The sequence below is a fragment of the Juglans microcarpa x Juglans regia genome, chromosome 2D (assembly GCF_004785595.1).
Source record: "Juglans microcarpa x Juglans regia isolate MS1-56 chromosome 2D, Jm3101_v1.0, whole genome shotgun sequence".
Classification (NCBI taxonomy): domain Eukaryota; kingdom Viridiplantae; phylum Streptophyta; class Magnoliopsida; order Fagales; family Juglandaceae; genus Juglans; species Juglans microcarpa x Juglans regia.
The window spans coordinates 8392268-8413133 of NC_054596.1; the positions used below are offsets into that span (position 1 = coordinate 8392268).

The 20866-nt window shown below is 33.9% G+C and overlaps 1 protein-coding gene across 1 annotated transcript; it reads left to right on the forward strand.

Moving 5' to 3' along the window:
- The first annotated feature begins 12718 nt into the window (after nucleotides 1-12718).
- Nucleotides 12719-18583, forward strand: LOC121248349 (hypersensitive-induced response protein 4). Its single transcript, XM_041146804.1, has 5 exons — nucleotides 12719-13223; nucleotides 14818-14938; nucleotides 15054-15145; nucleotides 16000-16096; nucleotides 17996-18583. The coding sequence occupies exons 1-5, from the start codon at nucleotides 13029-13031 to the stop codon at nucleotides 18364-18366; spliced, it is 876 nt and encodes a 291-aa protein (XP_041002738.1). The 5' UTR covers nucleotides 12719-13028; the 3' UTR covers nucleotides 18367-18583.
- Nucleotides 18584-20866: the final 2283 nt, after the last annotated feature.

Genomic DNA, 20866 nt, shown 5'->3' on the forward strand with positions numbered 1-20866 from the left:
GCAAAAGCCATGCAGTGTTGATGGTGTTGGGGAAGATGACCACTTACAAAATTAAATCTATTATCTAAGCATATAACTAGAATGATTAAACAAGCAAACAATCAAAACAAACACAACAGTTTTTTTACTTGGAAAAACCCTCCAGTGTAGAGGGAAAAAAAAAACTACCAGACAACTCCGATTAAATCCACTATAATAATATAGAGTTTACAATACTCAAGTTTATGCTCAAAACTTGAGTTCTCAACAAATTGGAAAATACAACAATAATCAATCTCTAAGAAAACAATAATCTCACCCCAAACCATTGGTTTGATAATGTCTGTGAGATCCTCACTTTGAATGCTACAACTCTCTAGAATACCCAAAGAAAAAACACCACTTAGAGAAATTCCTAATTTTTACTGTGTAGAGAAATACCTGTGTGAAATCTACACCCAAACGACAAAAGAAAACTTTTGCCTTTTTTCCTTTTCATTTGTTGCGTCGCCTGCCTCTTTTTTCTTTGTTTTGTTGTTTTCTCACTCACACACTCGTAAAGCACATCATCTTCCCTTTTATAATTGCAAGTAGAAGTCCTAATGAGCTTAAGTGAGATGTAGGCTGAACCCACTCAACAATCTCCCCTCCAGCCCATCATAAGAGGAGATTATAATCTAACATCTCAGTTAGAGTCAATGCCGACTGATCCGGCACAAAACTCCAACTTCTCTCTGGTAACAACCTTTGTCATCATGTTAGCTGGGTTCTTCTCAGTGTGAATATTTTTCAGCAGTAGTGCTTGTTCCACAACTACCTGACGTAGCCAATGGTATCTCACATCAATGTGCTTTGTACGTGAATGATATGTGGCATTCTAGCTCAAGTCTAGTCACTTTGACTATAACAGTGAACCACATACTCATCCTGCTTCAAATTTAAATCTTGTAGAAATCGTTTTATTCAAAACATTTCTTTCCCTGCTTCAGTTGCTACAATATATTCAGTTTCAGTAGTAAATAAGGCAACACACTTCTGCAATTTTGACTGCCATGATACAGCTCCCCTGCAAAAGTAACCAAGTACCCTGAAGTTAATTTTCTACCATCAAGGTCACCAGCCATATTTGCATCTGTATAGCCCTCTAAGATTGGTTCTGAGCTACCAAAAATCAAGCACATCTTTGAGGTACCCCTCAAATATCTGAAAATCCATTTCATTGCATGCCAATGATCTTTACCAGGATTAACTAGGAACCTGCTGACAACTCCTACTGCATGAGCAATATCTTGGCGTGTGCAAACCATAGCATACATCAAACTCCCAACTGCAGAGGAGTAAGGAACGGTTGCCATGTTATCTTTCTCTTCCTTGGTAGAAGGACAAGTCTTCTTACTTAGCTTGAAGTGATCACAAAGAGGAGTCCTCACATGCTTCATATTAAACCTCTCTAGTATCGGCTCAATATACTTCTCTTGTAATAACCATAACTTCTTAGCTTTTCTGTCACGAACAATCTTCATACCTAGAATCTGTCGTGTTGGGCAAGATCTTTCATGTCAAATGACTTGAACAACTCTGCCTTCAAACTTTGAATCAACTGAACATATTGTCCAACAATCAACATATCATCTACATATAACAGAAGAATAATAGTCTTACCATCAGGGAACCTTCTAACATACACACAATGATATGCTTTTGTTCTGATATATCCATGACCTGTCATGAATGAGTCAAACTTCTTATACCATTGCCTTGAAGCCTGCTTCAACCCATAGAGACTCTTTTTCAATTTACAAACCATGTGCTCCTTCCTTTTGACCTCAAATCCTTCTAGTTGAACCATGTAGATCTCTTCCTCCTCCAAGTCACCATGGAGAAAAGCAGTCTTTACATCTAACTGTTCAAGCTAAAGATACAAGCTAGCTGCAAGACCTAACACAACGCGAATGGAATTCATCTTGACAACTGGAAAGCATATCTCATCAAAATCTATTCCCTTCCTTTGATTGAAGCCTTTTACCACCAATCGAGTTTTGTGTTTTACTAGCTTTCCACCATCACTCTTACGCTTGAACACCCATTTGTTTTCTAGAGTCTTTTTGCCTTTAGGGAGCTCCACTAAATCATAAGTGTCATTCTTGTGTAAAGAGTTCATCCACTTTTGTTGTTCCTTATGAGCTTTCACTTCTTGAAAACTTTCTGGCTCCCTCTCATCAGTAATCAAAACATAATCGGACTCAGGATATCTAGTTGATGGATGATGCTCCCTTGTCGACCTCCTAACTTGAGGTTCTGGTGGAGTAGACTGCTCCCTCTACTCGACACTCTTTGTGCCTACCTCATCATTCTCATCAACTACTGCTGGCTTATCACCATGATCTTCAACTTGTATCTCTTCCCCATTAGTGGCATTCTCTGAAGACAAAGATATAAGTGTAAGTTTAGAAACACCTTCAACTTCTTGTCTTGGCTTCTCTACTTTCTCAAAGTCTGCCAATGTCTGATTTTCTGTGAAAATCACATCTCTACTTCTAATGATTTTCTTCTTCTCTGGATCCCACAGCTTGTAGCCAAATTCTGCATCTCCATAGCCAACAAATATACAAAGAGTGAGCTTATCATCAAGCTTAGCACGTTGTTCCTTTGGCACATGTGCCCCTTGCACCCAAATACCTTCAAGTGAGAGTAAGGCACATCCTTTTCAGTCCACACTTTTTCTGGAACTTCGAACTCCAAAGGAACTGATGGAGACCGATTAATTAGATAGCATGCAGTACAAACAGCTTCATTCCAAAAAGACTTAGGCAATCCTGCCATCTTCATCATGCATCTGACCTTCTTTAAAATAGTGCAGTTGATTCTCTCTGCCACACCATTATGTTGTGGGGTACCCGGAATTGTCTTCTCATGTTTAATGCCATGTTCTGAACAATACTCTTTAAACTCATTAGACATGTACTCACCTCTATTATTAGTACGAAGACAATTTAAAGATCTTTCAGTTTCTCTTTCTACCATGGCATGGAACTTCTTGAAATGTTGAAATACCTAATCTTTTGTTTTCAAAAAATATACCCACAGCTTTCTTGAAGCATCATCAATAAAAGTAACAAAATACTTATTTCCTTCTAAGGACTCCACTTCAATGGAACCACATACATTAGAATAAATTAAATCCAACACATTTTATTTTCTACTAGAGGTTTTCTAAAACGAAATTATATGATGCTTACCAAGGAGACAATAATCACAATGATTCAGCGACATACCTTTGGCAAAAGGGATAAGAGACTTCATTCCCAAAACCTGCAATCCCTTCTCACTCATGTGAGCCAGCCGCTTGTGCCACAGGTCTGGTGAAACATCATCTATAGTTGCATTCACCGCTTCACCACATACCTTTACGTCAGTCTTGTAAAGTGTACAACATATCTTACCTCTAGCATACATTATTGACCCCTTTGACAGTTTCCATCTCTTGTTGCTAAAATAACTCTCATAACCTGCCTCATCAAGAGCATGTGTAGGTATCAGATTCAAGCGCATATCTAGAACATGTCGCACATCCTTCAATGTTAAAGTACATCCAACATTTGTAACAACACAAATGTCACAAATTCCCAAAATATCAGCATAACTTTCATTGCCTATCTTCACCCTACCAAAGTTGCCTCCTCTATACACAGTGAAGAGTTCTTTCTTTGGGGTAACATGATAGGAAGCTGCTGAATCAATCATTCATTCTACATACGGATATGTAACATGACAACACTCATTCTTTCATATAGAAAGTATTGTCACTTCTTCATCTGAAGCACCAGCTGTAGTATTTTGATCATCCGCCTTCTTCTGATTTTTCTCATCTTTCAGTTGTTTTTCCAAGCCTTGCAATATTTCTTTATATGACCTTCTTTATCATAGTAGAAACATTTGACCTTTCCTTTTGTCTTCAATTGACTTTTGTAGTTACCACGTCCCTTAGGACCTTTGCTCTTATTCATTTCCTTATTATCTGTAACAAGAGCCCGTGCATCATTCTTACCCAAGTCTTTTCTTCTTATTTCTTTATTAAACAAATTGTCTTTAACTAATGTAAGTCCAAGCACACCATTTGGAGCAGAGTTACTAAGTGATACCATTAGAGTCTCCTAACTATCAAGCAATGAATTCAGAAGTAATAGTGCTTTCATCTCATCATCTAGCATTATTTTCATTGTGGTCAACTGATTTACTAAGTCTTGGAATTCACTCAAATGCTTAGCAACAGATTTCCCCTCCTTTAGCTTTAAATTCACAAGCTTTCAAATAGCAAAAACTTTATTTTGAGTTGTCTTCCTCTCATAGAGACCCTCTAATTTTTCCCAAAGGCTATGGGCATCTGTCTCTTGAGATATTTGATGGAATACATTAAGATCAACCCACTGTCTAATATAGCCAATGGTTTTCTTGTTCATTTTCTTCCAGTCACTATCACTCATACTGTTTGGCTTGGCACTAGCACCCTCAATGGGTTTATGTAAATCCTTACAATAAAAGATATCTTCCATCATTGGCTTCCAAATAGAATAGTTTGAAGCTGATAATTTAATCATAGTGCTCGAAGTATTCTCCATTTAATTTTTGCAAGTTCACCACACCCACACAATCAAGCTCTAACAATACCACTTGTTGGGGAATATGACCACTTGCAAAATTAAATCTATTATCCAAGCATATAACTAGAATGACTAAACAAGCAAACAATTAAAACAAAACACAACAAATTTTTTTTACGTGGAAAAACCCTCCAATGTAGAGGGAAAAAAATCATGGGGCAACTCCGATTAAATCCACTATAATAATATGGAGTTTACAATACTCAAGCTTATGCCCAAAACTCGAGTTCTCAACAAATTGAGAAATATAATAATAATCAATCTCCAAGAAAACAATAATCTCATCCCAAACCACTGGTTTGATAATGCCTGTGAGATCCCCACTTTGAATACTACAACTTTTTAGAGTACCCAAAGAAAAAACACTACTTAGAGAAATTCTCAATTTTTACTGTGTAGAGAAATACCTGTGTGAAATTCACACCCAAACGACAAAAGAAAACTTTTATCTTTTTTCATTTTCACTTGTTGTGCCGTCTGCCTCTTTTTCTCTTTGTTTTGTTGCTTTCTCACTCACACACCCGTAAAGCATATTATCTTCCCTTTTATAATTGCAAGTAGAAGCCCTAATGGGCTTAAGTGAGATGTGGGCTGGACCCACTAAGCAGATGGTCTTTCTACTTCACATGTTATAAAATTCTCATCAAACAAGGGTGTGAGAATATTTGAAGTATGAACATCATAGATTGACTTAGAATAAACAAAGTTGTTCTTTTTCCCATATTCACTTGCGCTCTCTTATGTTTTTTTAAAAAATACACGAGTTTATAATGAAAAAATTAGCTGGTTATATGTCACATGATGTCTTGCTTTTACACCCCCGAAAGGCAAACCGAAATCAAAATCCAATCAACTCGGTTCCCCTTCCAAATGCATGGATAAAACAGAGGAAGTACTTGACTTCTATGAAAAGAAAAATGGCTGTGTACTGGTCTCGATTGATTGCATTATATATAAGGTGTCTCACCAGCTTTGTGATTTTTCCGAAGAGATGATACAATTCTAGTGGTTGAGGCAAGCTTGTATTTCCTCGATTCTTTTTTGGTTCTCCAAAGTGTATTTTTCTTTCTTTCTAGGGTTGCAACTGATTGGATTCCAAGAATCTGGAAGAAAAAAAGTGCAACAGAAGGAGTGGGTGTGAGAGGGTGTAATGGGTATAAAGATTTGACTTCATGAATTATGCATCCTTGGAGGGTACATGGCTGCATGGGCAAACTTACACAGTATTATATATATATATATATATATATGTATGTATACTAGTAGTAATGAAACGTCTAAGGGACGTTTGCTTAGTGGAGACAAAATATATATGCAAATTTTATATATATGTGAACTATATATAGATAGAAATAAAAATAACACAATTGTATTATAAATATATATATATATATATTTTCTTACAAATCTATGAATCATATAGTAAAAAAGAGTTATAACCTAATTGCCAAAAAAAAAAAAAAACAATGAAATGTCAAAGAAAACAAATAATATATGCAACAAACATAGCAATATATATACAAAAGAAGTTTGATATAAGTTTACAAAATTAGTTTGATTTAAGTTTTAAACAAAAAGTAAAGTTCATATTACAACCATAGTAACTAATATATTTCTTTCTCCTTTGCAGAATTAATTGATAAGATATTAAAATTCTTATGCGTTGTTGGTTCATCTAGTCTATATCTGCATGAAGTTCGATTATGCATTCTTTTTCTGAGATTTCTTGGGTCATACTTTCCAAGAATGGTAGATGCTCCTGCAAAAAAATAAAAAATTTACTATAAAAATTATGTTTTGATTTATAATTGTATTATTCGAATTGAAAAAGTTTAAAAATGTAATATTATGTTACATTGCCAGTATGATTCATAAAATGAAAAACTTGATAAAGATAAACCTTAAAGTAAAACTCCAATGTGAATGCTATTGTTAGAAACTTCTTGCAAAAAATAAACAAAAAGTCAATCTTACACAATGAATGAAACAAAAAATAATAATAATAATACTTTAAAGCAAAATTAAAAATTAAAAATAAAAATATAGTACAGATTAAACTTTCAAGAATATGAAAGAAAAAAAGCCAACACTACATTACAAAATCAAAAAATACAACACTGCATTATACCTGAAAAATTAACTTCACACAACTCAAACTCCTTAGAATAGATTTAATTTTTTTTTATCTATACCAACAAAAACCAACTTTACAGCATCTTTATTTTAGAACAAATAGGATGACAAATGTTATTTTTTATTTCATTGTAAGAATATATCACACAACAATCATAAGATACAAATCAAAAAACACACTGCACACCATACAACTTCACATTCATATACTTCTTTCAGCAAATTTGGACTTTGATTGCTTTCTTTAAATTTTGTGCAATAAGAAAATGAAGCAATATAATAAAATCTGAAATTCAACAAATCTATATACAATAGAGTTCAAAATTAAAAACAAACAAAAAGTTAATCTTACACAATGAATGAAAAAAAGAAATACTTTCAAGCAAAATAAAAAATAAAAATAAAAGTATAGTATAGATTAAACTTTCAAAAACATGAAAGGAAAAAGGCCAACACTGCATTACAAAATCAAAAAACACAACACTGCATTATACCTGAAAAATTAACTTCACATAACTCAAACTTTATAGAACAGATTTAAAGTTTTGTTATCTATACCAACAAAAACTAACTTTACAGCAAAAATATAAATACAAGATTGTATGTGTAAATCATAGAACCAAAAACAAAAACCAACATCACATTATTAAAAAAAAAAAAGACACAACATTGGATCATAAGAAATATTATATTTTCTCACAAATATATGGATAATAGATAATCACAAATCTATACCCAAAATAGAGGATCCATAAACCCAAAAGATGCCAACAAACATTTAATAGCATAAAAAAAAATCAACACAAATAAGCTATTTTTTTAACGAAAAATAGCAAAATCTGAGAGTATCCAAACCCACAATATAGAAACAAATATTTAGCTGCATGAGAGAAAATTCTAACGCTGGATGATAAAAAAAAAAATCCATCATTTAACAAAAAATACCAAAATTGAGAGTATATTTAAAATGAAAAACTTGAGAAAGACAAACCTTAAAGTAAAACTCCAATGTGAATGCGATTGTTAGAAACTTCCTGCAAAAAACAAACAAAAAGTTAATCTTACACAATGAATGAAACAAAAATAAAATAATACTTTAAAACAAAATAAAAAGTAAAAAATAAAAGTATAGCACAAATTAAACTTTCAAGAACATTAAAGGAAAAAAGCCAATACCGCATTACAAAATAAAAAAATGCAATACTACATTATACCTAAAAAATTAACTTTACACAACTCAAATTCCATAGAATAGATTTAAATTTTTTTTATCTATACCAACAAAAACCAACTTTACAGCAAAAATGTAAATACAAGATTGCATCTGTAAATCATAGAACCAAATACAAAAATCAACACCACATTATTAAAAAAAAAGACACAACACTAGATCATTATAAATATTATATTTTCTCATAAATATATGGATCACAGATAATCACATATCTATACCCAAAATAGAGGATTAACAAACCTAAAAGATGCCAACAAACATTTAACAGTATAAAAAAAATCAACATAAATAAGCTATTTTTTTTAACAAAAACTAGCAAAAATTAAGAGTATCCAAACCCACAACAATATACAAATAAATATTTAGCTGCATGAGAGAAAATCCCAACGCTGAATGATAAAAAAAAAACAAAAAATCATCCTTTAACAAAAAATACCAAAATTGAAAGTATGTTCAAAATGAAAAACTTGAGAAAGATAAACCTTAAAGTAAAACTCCAATGTGAATGCTATTGTTAGAAACTTCCTGCAAAAAACAAACAAAAAGTTAATATTACACAATGAATGAAACAAAAAGAAAATAATACTTTAAAGCAAAATAAAAAATAAAAATAAAAGTATAGTACAGATTAAACTTTCAAGAACATGAAAGGAAAAAAGCCAACACTGCATTATACCTGAAAAATTAACTTCACACAACTCAAACTCCATAGAACAGATTTTAATTTTTTTTTATCTATACCAACAAAAACCAATTTTAGAGCAAAAATGTAAATACAAGATCGCATCTGTAAATCACAGAACCAAAAACAAAAATCAACACCACATTATTAAAAAAAAACGACACAACACTAGATCATAAAAAATATTATATTTTCTCACAAATATATGGATCATAGATAATCACAAATCTATACCCAAAACAGAGGATTCACAAACCCAAAAAATGCCAACAAACATTTAACAGCATAAAAAAAAATCAACACAAATAAGCTATTTTTTTAACAAAAATTATCAAAAACTAAGAGTATCCAAACCCACAATATACAAACAAATATTTAACTGCATGAGAGAAAATCCCAACGCTGGACTATAAAGCAAAAAAAAAAAAAAAAATCCATCCTTTAACAAAAAATACTAAAACTGAGAGTATCTAAACCCACGATATACAAACAAATACTTAGCTACATGAGAGAAAACCTTATCGCTGGATGATGAAACAAAAAAAAAAAAAAAAGACACAACATTGGATTATAAAAAGGAAACTATTTTTTTAACAGAATAAAAAAAAATCAACGCAAAGAAGGTATTTTTTTAATAAAAAATATTAAAAACTGAGAGTATCCAAACCCACAATATATAAATAAATATTTAGCTGCATGAGAGAAAACCACATCGCCGGATAATAAAACAGAACAAAAAAAATCCAACATTACATTACAAAAAAAAAAAAAAAAAAACAACCAACCAAATTACAAAAACACCCACAAGATTATATATTTTCTCATAAATATATATATCACAGATAAGAACATAACCAAATACAAACTTTATGATACTGCATTATAAAAAAGATTATATTTTTTTCCCAACATATAAATCACACATGCAAAAAAAGCTATAACTCAGTTGGAAAAAATACAAATGACACAAAATCTATCTTTTCACACAAAACCAGAAAAATACAAAAACCCAAAAACAACACCAATAAGCTATTTTTTTCAGCAAAAAATACCTAAAACCGAGAGTATCCAAACCCACAACATACAAACAAATATATTTAACTGCAAAGAAGACGTAAACCTAGAACAAAAAATATAAAAACTCGACGACTCCCAAAAAAGCAACATAAAGCCACTTGCTCAGCACAAAAATACCAAAAAATGAGAGTATCCAAATCTAGAGCACACAAATAAATGTCTAACTGCATGAGAAAAGAATCCAACACAAAAAAGCTAAAATCCGTGAGATACGCGAAAAAGCCAAAATCTGTGAAAAAGATACGCAAAAAAGTTAAAATCCATGTGAAAGATATAATTTTTCACAAAAGGTACAAAAAATCCAAAACACGCAAACCCATAAAACACAAAAATCTCATGGAAATTCATGAAAAAAAACACATTCTCGAAAAAAATTAAAAAAAAAATACACAAATTCGTAGACAAAAAACAAACAAAACTGCATGAGAAAAAAACTCAACGCGAAAAAGAAAAATTGAACAAGGTACAAATTTTCACAAAAAATCCAAAAAATGCAAACCCATAAACCACAAAAAAACTGATGGAAACCCCATGAAAAAAACACACATTATAAAAAATATTAAAAAAAATACACAAATCCGAAAACAGAAACTAAACAAAACTATGTGCTAAAATTACTTTTCACAGAGAACACACAAACCCACGAAAAAAAATCATCAAAAATACAAACAACCCACAACGTACAAACTCAAAACATACAAATGAAGAACATATCTCCAGATCGGAAGAGAAAAAGCCAACAAGACCGTGCAAAAAAAATTTTTTGGCAAAAATTACGAATCCAAATACGAGCAACTAACAATATACAAATCCAAATCATACGAACAACCAACAGCAGGCAAAAAAAAAATCCACAAAACAACCTAGACGAAAATGCAGAGAGAAGAAAGAAGACGAAGAGGAAGCTAGAGAAGAGAGAAGACACCAACAGAGAAAGTGAGAGAAACCGGAAGGAAAAGGAAGAAAGAGAAAATGCATGAAAGAAGAAGAGAATAAGATAAAAGAAAGAGAGAATATGAAAAGGATATAAAAAAGTAGAAGAAGGAAAAAAAAAAGAAAAGAAGAAGATAAAGCTGCACCTGACACAAGTACACTAAAATGACCAAAATATCCCTACCTAAACGGATACAAAAGAAGATATAAAAAGACATAAAAGACAAAACACTTTAAAAAAGGACAGAATACACGGAGGATAGTAATTTTACTGTTCACCTCTATCGCCACTTATTTACTCACTATAGATATAAGAGAATGAAGCCATCTTGTAATACATTTGTCCTAAATGTGATGTTAAGTCATTAATTCTAACAAAAATATGTTAAGAATGAACTCTTATTATTATTATTATTATTTGGGATGAATTAAATCCGAGCCTTTTATTTTGGTTAAAATCGAGACTATGTTTGCATACCGAGCTGGAAGCCTTCTCTAAGGGGCACAAGTTGGGCCTGGAGGAGGTGACATAATTGTATGTACATTGAGAACTGGGTCAAGACCAAAGTTGGCAGACCGTACTCAACGCCTGCCGATACTCTAAAAAGCAACAACTTGGGCCTGCAAAGCCTTTCTTCTGTTTGTTTGCGACCAAGCTCATACCACAAAAACAAGAACGTACACGTTGGTTTTGTATATCTAGAATCGGTGAAGCTGAAGCCAAATTCACTGATTAGATTGTGGTGGTCTGGTCGTCGAGCGTTTTTTTATGAACCCTCTGCCGTTTTTAATATGAGAAATGATATTTATAATTATAAAGTGTATAAACACTGTTTAGTATCTTTAAAAAAATAGTAAATATAAGATCCACTTTGTTTCTTTTACACATTTGAAAAAAACTATTTTTTTAATAATAAACTTACTATTTTTTAAAATAATTACACGGTATCATATTCTACGACTATATATAATATTATTCTTTCAACATCTCAAAGTCGGTTCGTTGAACGGGTCCGCTTTGTCCAACACCAATCTGGGTTAAGAAAATCTTGACCTCTTGTAACGTAACAAGTCGGGAGTTGCGACCAACATTTTGAAGGACTAATCATGTAATATTGCATAATTTTAAATTTATTTCTATCATTTTTATTTCTATTTTTAATAACATATCATAATGAGAATATTACGTCTTCACACTTTTTAACTCTTCCTGATTGTTACTTAAGTTTAGAGTATGAATACGTGATATAGGTTAGATCTTCGACATGACTCACTACTTGAGTTTTGAATGGTGTCAAGTCTCTAGTTAAGATCAAATGTAGTGAAAATCGTAAAAATTATCTCACAAATTTATATGATATGTAGTAATTATGTCTATGTTATAATAAAAATAATGATTTACAATCTCAATTTTCATGATAACTTTTGTAATTCTAATATTTTTCGTTCTAGCTAACTTGTCAGGTTAAGCATAAATGAATGACGATATGTTATATTTATTGAAAAAAAGAAATAATTTGTACAAATTTTAAATAGATAAATTATATATAAATCATTAGAAAAAAAAAGTATTTTTCACTTAAAAAAATGTAAAAAAAAACAATTATTCTTTGTTAGTGTGAGAGTAATTCTACATACAACCGTCAAGTGCATAAACGACGCGTAATCGTTTTGAAAAAGAGTGGAATCCACTGAACCACTATTAAGAAATTAATTTTTTTTTATAAGTTTCATATTTTATTCATTTTTTTCAAAACGATTACACGACAGTTTTATAATTCACAGTTATAAATATTTTTTCTAAAAAATAAAAAAAAAGACTTGCAATAGCATTTAGGCTGCGTTTAGATGTTGAATTGAGTTGAATTGAGTTGAGATGATAAAATATTATTAGAATATTAGTTTTTAATATTATTATTATTTTAAAATTTAAAAAAATTAAATTATTTATTATATTTTATGTTAAAATTTAAAAAAATTGTAATAATGAGTTGAGATGAGTAACTTCCAAACCTTAGTTTTCCCTTCCCATTAACCAACATTGACTTCTTCCAAAGCATCATGTTTCTAATCGTATTCGTGTAATTCAAGCATCGAGTCAGAAATTGCCCCGCAACACCTTGACAAAGAGCTGCATTAACCGTATCACGATAACAGCCGTTGATATGTGCCTCTAATCCACGGTGTTAACTGTTAAGCGAGTTGCAGAAGCATTCAGTTATAGAAGCAATCCATTTTAGCGCTCTCTCTCTCTCTCTCTCTCTCTCTCTGATTTGTAGTTAACCTCTCAAGAAAACAGAGACAGAAATTCAGAGATTTTCACGGAGAGATGGGAAACACATGCTGTATGCTTTGTGGGTGCGTGGACCAGGCTACCGTAGGGGTGGTGGAGAGGTGGGGCCGCTTCGAAAAGCTGGCTGAGCCTGGGCTCCACTTCTTCAATCCCTTAGCCGGCCAGTGGCTCGCCGGTGTCCTCTCCACCAGGATCCGCTCCCTCGACGTTCGCATCGAGACCAAAACCAAGGTCGCACTCCCTTCCCCTCCTTTCTCTCTTAATTTCCTTTGTATTTGTTTTGAATCTTGATGCCGTTCTTTTGTTTGGTCGCCGAGAAAATTGGGCGGAAACTCCAAAGAAAATAGACTAAAGGGAGGAAATTCTGAGGGTTCTATTTTTATTGGTTTGTATTTGTTTCGTAGCAATCGAGTACGAGTTTTTTAATTCTGCTTTCCTAGTAACTGAGTGGTGGAAATCATTGGAAACAAAGACAGAGTTCACAACGTCCTTTTTTACGTGGTGTAGATGTATGTTATGAGATTGAATTTAGATCCAAGGAGATGTTTTTCGATGACGTCTTTCGGGAAATATTTTGAATCTAATCCGAAACTGAAATTGGAAGATTAATGAGTGAAGAGGTTCTTTTGAATCAATATGCAGACGGCTTGAATATTATAGTTCATTTTCGATTATTGCTGCTGTTACATTCATCGGTGCATGCCTTTTTATCCTAATTCGGTCGTGAGGACTCAACGATTTTATCAAATATTTTACAAAGGTGATGAGAAACTTAAAGGTGACGCATTACTGAAGTCTGGTGAAGATGTTGAAGGTGATTAAGATGGCATCGTCCTCTTCCAGCTGCAAGTGAGACTTCATCAGATGCACAAAGGAGGTGGAAATGGAAAAAGAAATAATTTAAGCTCTGGGATTCTGTTATGCGCCTGCACGGAGAGGAGTTAATAACAGATTGTTTCTTTACAAGACTACCTGAGCTGAAGCCCAACTGTAAGAATTGATCCTGTTGATTAAACACTAGGGTTACATTTGGATAGAGGGAGAGGAAAGGAGCAGGAAAGAAGTGTAAAAACTGCACCAATCAAACCGTGAACACCCCTTCAATGAATAACCAAGTTAAGCTGGATCCAAACAATCCCTTTGTGATTGTGGAACCCAAACCATCAAACCTTGATGGTTGAAAAAGCACCGACCATTTGATAAAACCTATCAGGTTGAATGGGTTATCTGTTATACCATGCTGAATTTGGCAGCATTTGACTGTGTTTTTGAAACAATTATAGAACTGTTCTGATCTATGCATTGGGTCATCAATCACAGGTTGGACGGTTCAGTCTTATATGGGATTCTCCAAAGCCAGTTGTATTCAGTTGACACCCTGCATAAGATGTATCCACCTCTTTCTAGGGCATCATGTTTCTAGAAGTTTGTTACAAGTTTCTAGATCATAATGCACAAACGCATTTTTTATGCTCATTTTTTGTGGCATTATCAACTTATTGATGATCAAGTTTTTGTCAGCACGAGCATAGGTAGAGCATGACCCAGAACTTATTGTCAGCAGTGATATTACTTACCGGCTATTTTGTTCTCGACTCTGCTTTTCACAATTGCCCAGTAACTTTTTCTTAAGGTTATCGCATCAGTTCTAATCATCAAAAAAGGTTATTGCATCAATTCTTGGATGATAAAACAACTGTTAGAGTTGTCAATATAGTATAGGAGGTTTGCCTATTTTTTTTTTTTTGTACATTTTTCAGATAGTGTAACAAAAGTCATAGCGTTACTCTATGAGAGTAAGGGTTTATAACAACTGAATTTACAGGACAATGTCTTTGTGCAATTGCTCTGCTCTATTCAATACCGTGTTGTCAAAGAAAATGCTGATGATGCATTTTATGAGTTGCAAAATCCCCAAGAGCAGATCCAGGCTTATGTGTTCGATGGTAATTCTCTTGCTTTCATCTTTCCAATGCATTTTATGAGTTGCAAAACCCCCAACAGCAAAAGTTCCTTCGATGGTATTGCTCTTTTTTAATGATATTTCATTTGCATTTTTAGTGGTTCGAGCTGTGGTTCCCAAAATGACGTTGGATGAGCTCTTTGAACAAAAGGGTGAAGTTGCTAAAGCTGTCTTGGAGGAACTTGAGAAGGTAACTGGATTCTTCTATAGATTGTTGTCAACAGTTGGACTTCACCTATCTTCTATGTCAATTATGTATTGCCACATTCTGGCCCTTCTTTTCCCCCCTTTTTTTCTTCCCAGCTGTTCATGCATCGTTTTACTTCATTCAGTTCCCATAACTATATGATTTCCTCTTAATTTTGCTCTGCACATCTTTTGCTGCTCAATATCCGAAATATCATCGTGATCAACAAATTTTGGAAAATGTCTTGTTCAGGGGATAGTTAATGGAAAATCATATAGATACAACCCTTTTTAAAACTATGTAAAATTTTACAAAAATGCTATCCATTTAAAATAGAGTTGTAAAAATGGTTGTAAAAGGGGCTTTTAATCCATTCTGTTGTTTTCTTGTAAAAAACTGGTTGTCAAAAGGTTGTATCTATATCATGACTCATAGTCAATTGAAGTGAGTCAGAAATTAAGATAGAATATTAAAACTCAGAAGGAAAATTACTTTTTTATGAGGCTTGCTTTCTACGAGGCACCTTTCTTGTGAGACTTTTTACTTAGCAAAAGAGGGGGAAAGAAGAAAAGATAAATACTGCTTACTTGAGCTCTTGTGCACTGGCCTCTGCAGTCTGCATGTTCTCATGACTTTTAGTGAATTGTTTGCCCTATTATTTGGTCTGGACTAGCACTCCTATTGGATAATAGCAACTTATTGTGCTGCTATTCCTCAAATTGTTTGGCTTTTCTTTGACATGGTGATGAAGGTTAGCTTCATACCCGATTAAAAATAATAATTTTTTTCGTCTTTTTTCCAAACCCCTTGTGTCAATGGATAAGGCTTTTACATCATATGTTGGAATTTTGGATCAGGTTATGGGAGCTTATGGATATAGCATAGAGCACATATTAATGGTCGATATAATTCCTGATGCCTCTGTACGAAAGGCAATGAATGAGATAAATGCAGGTAACCTTTCACATTTTTTTACTGTTTTTTTTACCATATCTGGACCTAATCTTTCATTTTATCATATTGTAGAAACATACACGTTTTAAGACTCGATGACCTTTGCTCTTGTAGTAAGGAGAAGAGGTGGTTGAGTTTAGGTCTGGATACAAATATTTCTAAGCGGGATATGAATGATAGATTTTTTTTCAGAGAGGTAATTATTTATTTATATATTGAGCTGGACACAAATTGTGTGTGAGAGTTACCCCTACTAGCACCCAAAACAATCACTATAATGCAAGGAAAAAAATACAAAACCGGAAATGGTGCCAACAAGCTGGCCCAATTTTTTTGCAACAATCCAATTAATAGACTGTTGCGATATTCTGCTAAACCCCTATGAGACTAGAAAGCCACAGCAGCGATGACTGCATTGTATAGGACTGAAGTGAACTGGTTGTTGGTGGATTCCCTTTCCACACTGCTAGTAGAAGAAGAATGGAACTCCTGGAAAAAGAAAGGGAACAAAAGGTTGCAAATTTGTGGTGTTTGGCCACAGTGCTAAAGATCCAGATTTGCTTGTCACGATGGAGATTTTGGATTGGGGGAGAGGGGGGCTGGTGGTGTGTGAGGTGGGAATGATGTCGGAGGGGCTTGTGGGTGGGAGTGGATGAGGGGGTGCAATGGATCTGAGTTGTGACACTCCATTGGATAGAGAAGAGAAAAGCACTTAAAAGGGACAATACTGGAATGGAGGTTGGTGACAAAAGTGGCTCATGGGGGGGGGGGGGGGAAGGGAGGAGCCCAAAGCTCCTCCCTCTTCCCCCAGGTAGAAGCCGCAGGGTTGCTCAAGCGAGGCGGGTTGTGGGACTATGTGTGGCTATGGATCCGTTCACAAGTTGAAATATTAGTTTTATATGGTGGATGGGCTATGTGTCCTGTGAGGCTGTGACTTATTTTAGTGGTACATGCCAAGCTATCTGCAGGGTTAAAAGATTAATTTAAACCAAGCTCCTAAGAAGTTTTTTACTTCAGTTTAAGGAAAAATGATGACAGCTGAATTTCCGTGATTTTTATGTAATTCCTCCAGCCATTGTAAGCAGAAAAATGTGTTTCTTTCTCTCTCTCTCTCTCTCTCTCTCTCACACACACATATGCACGCGCGCGTGCACACAGAGTTGAGACTATCAAGAAACAGTGGCTGGCCAGAGTCATATTGATGCACACAGCAAGAAACCCACAAAAGAGAGAGAATAAAGATCTAAATTCTTCAAAATTATGGTTTACTTTTTTATGAAAGTGCATTTGTGTGAACTTCAGCCAAGGTGTGATGCTTAGTATCTTCCTATTTTCTTTTCTATTCTCCTTTGAAATTTTTAGCAATTTCCTGTCAAATTCCAGCCAAGACTAAATTGAGTTTGGACCTAGTCTTCTTTTAAAATCTAAATTTTTAAAAACACTAGACTATTCTTTGATCAAATAGTTCCCAAGTAACTCAAGAAAGTCCAAAACTCAAAACACTATTTCCGGTTTACTGTTAAGTAACCCAAACTTGAGTTCTTCTTCTCGTTTCGCCAAACAAATCTCTATCCATACACTGTTTGGACCAGAAAATCCCCATACATTTCCACCCTTTCCAACCATAAACCTGTAACCCATAAAATCCCTTGAAATACCTGCTGCCAAATAAAATCCTGTGGCCATTATTCCTGTTTTCAGCCCCTTGCAATGCTTGTCCCCTTTGGACATTGTTTACCCATATATGAATTCATGTTCGAACCATATCTTAATTAGTTGTGTATATTTCTGATTGGTAGAACCTTCATGGTATCTGTGGTGGTCAATATGATTGCTATTCTTGCTACTGATTGGCAGTTGAAATTACCGAGTTTGTCAAATAATGTTTCTGTTTTTCAGCTCAGAGACTTCAGCTTGCTAGTGTGTACAAGGGAGAAGCAGAGAAGGTGCTCCAAATAAAGAAAGCAGAAGCTGAAGCTGAAGCCAAATACCTAGGTGGGGTTGGTGTGGCCAGGCAGAGGCAGGCAATCACTGATGGCTTGAGAGAGAACATACTGAACTTCTCTCACAAGGTGGAGGGCACCTCAGCAAAGGAAGTGATGGATCTAATCATGGTCACTCAATACTTTGACACAATTAAAGACCTCGGCAACTCTTCCAAGAACACCACCGTGTTTATTCCGCATGGCCCTGGTCATGTAAGAGATATTGGTGATCAGATTCGTAATGGTATGATGGAGGCAGCCAGTGCTCAGGTAAATGCCGAATAATTTTCCAACAGCTACCTTCCAAACATAACACCCTTCAAAGGATATCACAATGAAAAGTACAATTTTTTTGGGTTTAATTTATAGCAAAAGGAAGACGGTGTTTAATATTGTAGTAGCACGGTGCCAATATACAGTCCATAAAGGTTTTGGCTAATGGGTGTAAATAAGTTTTTCTACTGTCTGATGATGTTAAATGTTAGAATTTTGTTTTGCTCGAGGGTATCTTTTGCTTTGTTCAACGGTATGCTGCTTACTGCTTACATAAATTCGGTATTAATGTAAATATCCAATTGAACAGGTATCCTTTGATTCACCAACATACCTGCAATTTAGTTACTTCACCTTATTTACGTTAGTAGAGGTCTGCCCAAATGATAATACTGTCACACTTGGTTTAGGAAATGACCTGTTTTCACGAACTTCATGCTCACCTTTATCCATCCCATTCAATTATCAGAGGCCAAAGGGCTTTAATTTGGAAGGAATGCTTACTTGTCATTGGCAGAATTCCTGGATTGACTTGTTATATTTTTTAAGGTTTTTTTTTGTGCATGTTTATTTCTCCTAATACGGAGTAGATCAGATGCCGATGGGAAGAGTACTTATGTGGATGTTCCCTTTGATCCATTTATTCCTTTCACTCACTCTCTTCCCATTGCAGTCTTACTGCAACTAGTCTTACCTCCGGCTCCGGTCCACCACCGATTGAATGACTTTGATATACTCGTGCAGAATAATGAGTTTTAAATGATTAAGTCTTTGGACTCTTAAGGATTTCAAAGATCCCATTCCTAAATATTATTCCAATGAGTTCCACGTTGACGAGTAGGGAGATCAGTGCCAGAATTTCTTCGGATCGGGTGGATGGTAATCTGAGTAATAAATTATACTTAAAGTTATTATTATGCATAAACATTGACGTCTGGGACCTAAGTGCGAAGGTTGACCGAGGTGGCTAGGGGCTTAAGGAGTTCAATCCGGACTAGTTCGGTCCGGTCCACCAAAGTTGAGATTGGTTGGTCTCGGTCTCACAAATTGTGGACCGAAGAAATTCGATCCGGTCCCAGAATCTATAAATTTTGGACCGGACCGGACCGAACCGAACCCCTATATATATTTTAAAAATATTTTTAATAATTTAATATATTATTTTTATATAGTAATTATATAAGTTAATAATATAATTTTCATCTAATTTATTATCATTGACTATATAAAATATAAAATAATATATCCTATCAATTAATAATAAATTATAAATCATGTGATAATTTGTCATTATATGTAAATAGTTAATACATCATACATACTCTACTATTTATACTTAATTAAAGTAATTAGGTAATTTTTTTTTTAAATACTTAAGTTGTAAGCAAGTATGAATAATCTATGTACAATAAAATTATTTGATATTCATTAATCATATATAAAATATATGACATTATTAATAATTATGCATATTAAATATTAAAGTCTAAATTAGTAAGTAGTAACTATCAATATCATAAAAATAATTATAGTTTTATTTTTTTAATGAGTTAGTTACATAATTCACATAATTTTAATTTTAGTAATTTTAATTGTTTTTATTAATTTATTTGAAAAAAAAAGATGAAACAAAATAACAAAATAATTAGACCAAACCGATAGCTACCGGTCCAATTCCTATGAGTGTTTGGTCGGGAAAAATGATGAATCGAAAATGCTGGACCGGATCGATCTACTCCTATAGAGGTGGCCCTTGGTTACGAGGGAGTTTTGTTGTAGAGTTATTTTTAATACCAAGGGTTGAAATTAAGAAGCCCGGGTTTGTGAGTTGCATTGAGAGATGGTGTTAATTATGTGAATTATGTATTTGGGGTTTCAGGCCCATCTGGGGAAGCATGTTATCTCGTTGCGGCTGCCCCTCTAGATTTTGCCATTTCTAATTGGATGTGCAACAGATTTTAAATAGTAGTCTATTCTAAGTAGTAGTAGGTGTATAAAACTACTTAAAATGATGCGTATCAATGAGTAGCAATGATCAATGAGTCCAACATACCCAATAACCCTACTAGCAAAGGTCAGATAGAAAATCACACCAACAGACCGTTAAAGGTGGACCAATGTAAATTTGTCTGCTTGGGAATCAAGTACAATAATATGTTTAGGTGACCCGCCATCTTGGAGCCATACAAGAAAGTAATTATGGGATCTGAGGAATACAAGAACCCAAAAAAAGAAAAAAAAAAAAAAGAGTATAATTGCATTTGTAATGATACTTAATGATGGTCAGCCGATGAGATAATTGGAGATTTGATGGAGCACTATCATTTTTTCCTTGATTTCGAGGTCTAATTTCCAACTCAAAGATTTGAAAATATAATGAGTGATTCTGGCTTTGATGGAATGAAATGAATATGAGGTCCTTTCTTTTGTAGGGGGACATGCATCTGTGGTTGAATGAGCAGCCCTCGTGTTCTTATTAAAAAAAATTTCATTCCTCTATCATAAGGCATCA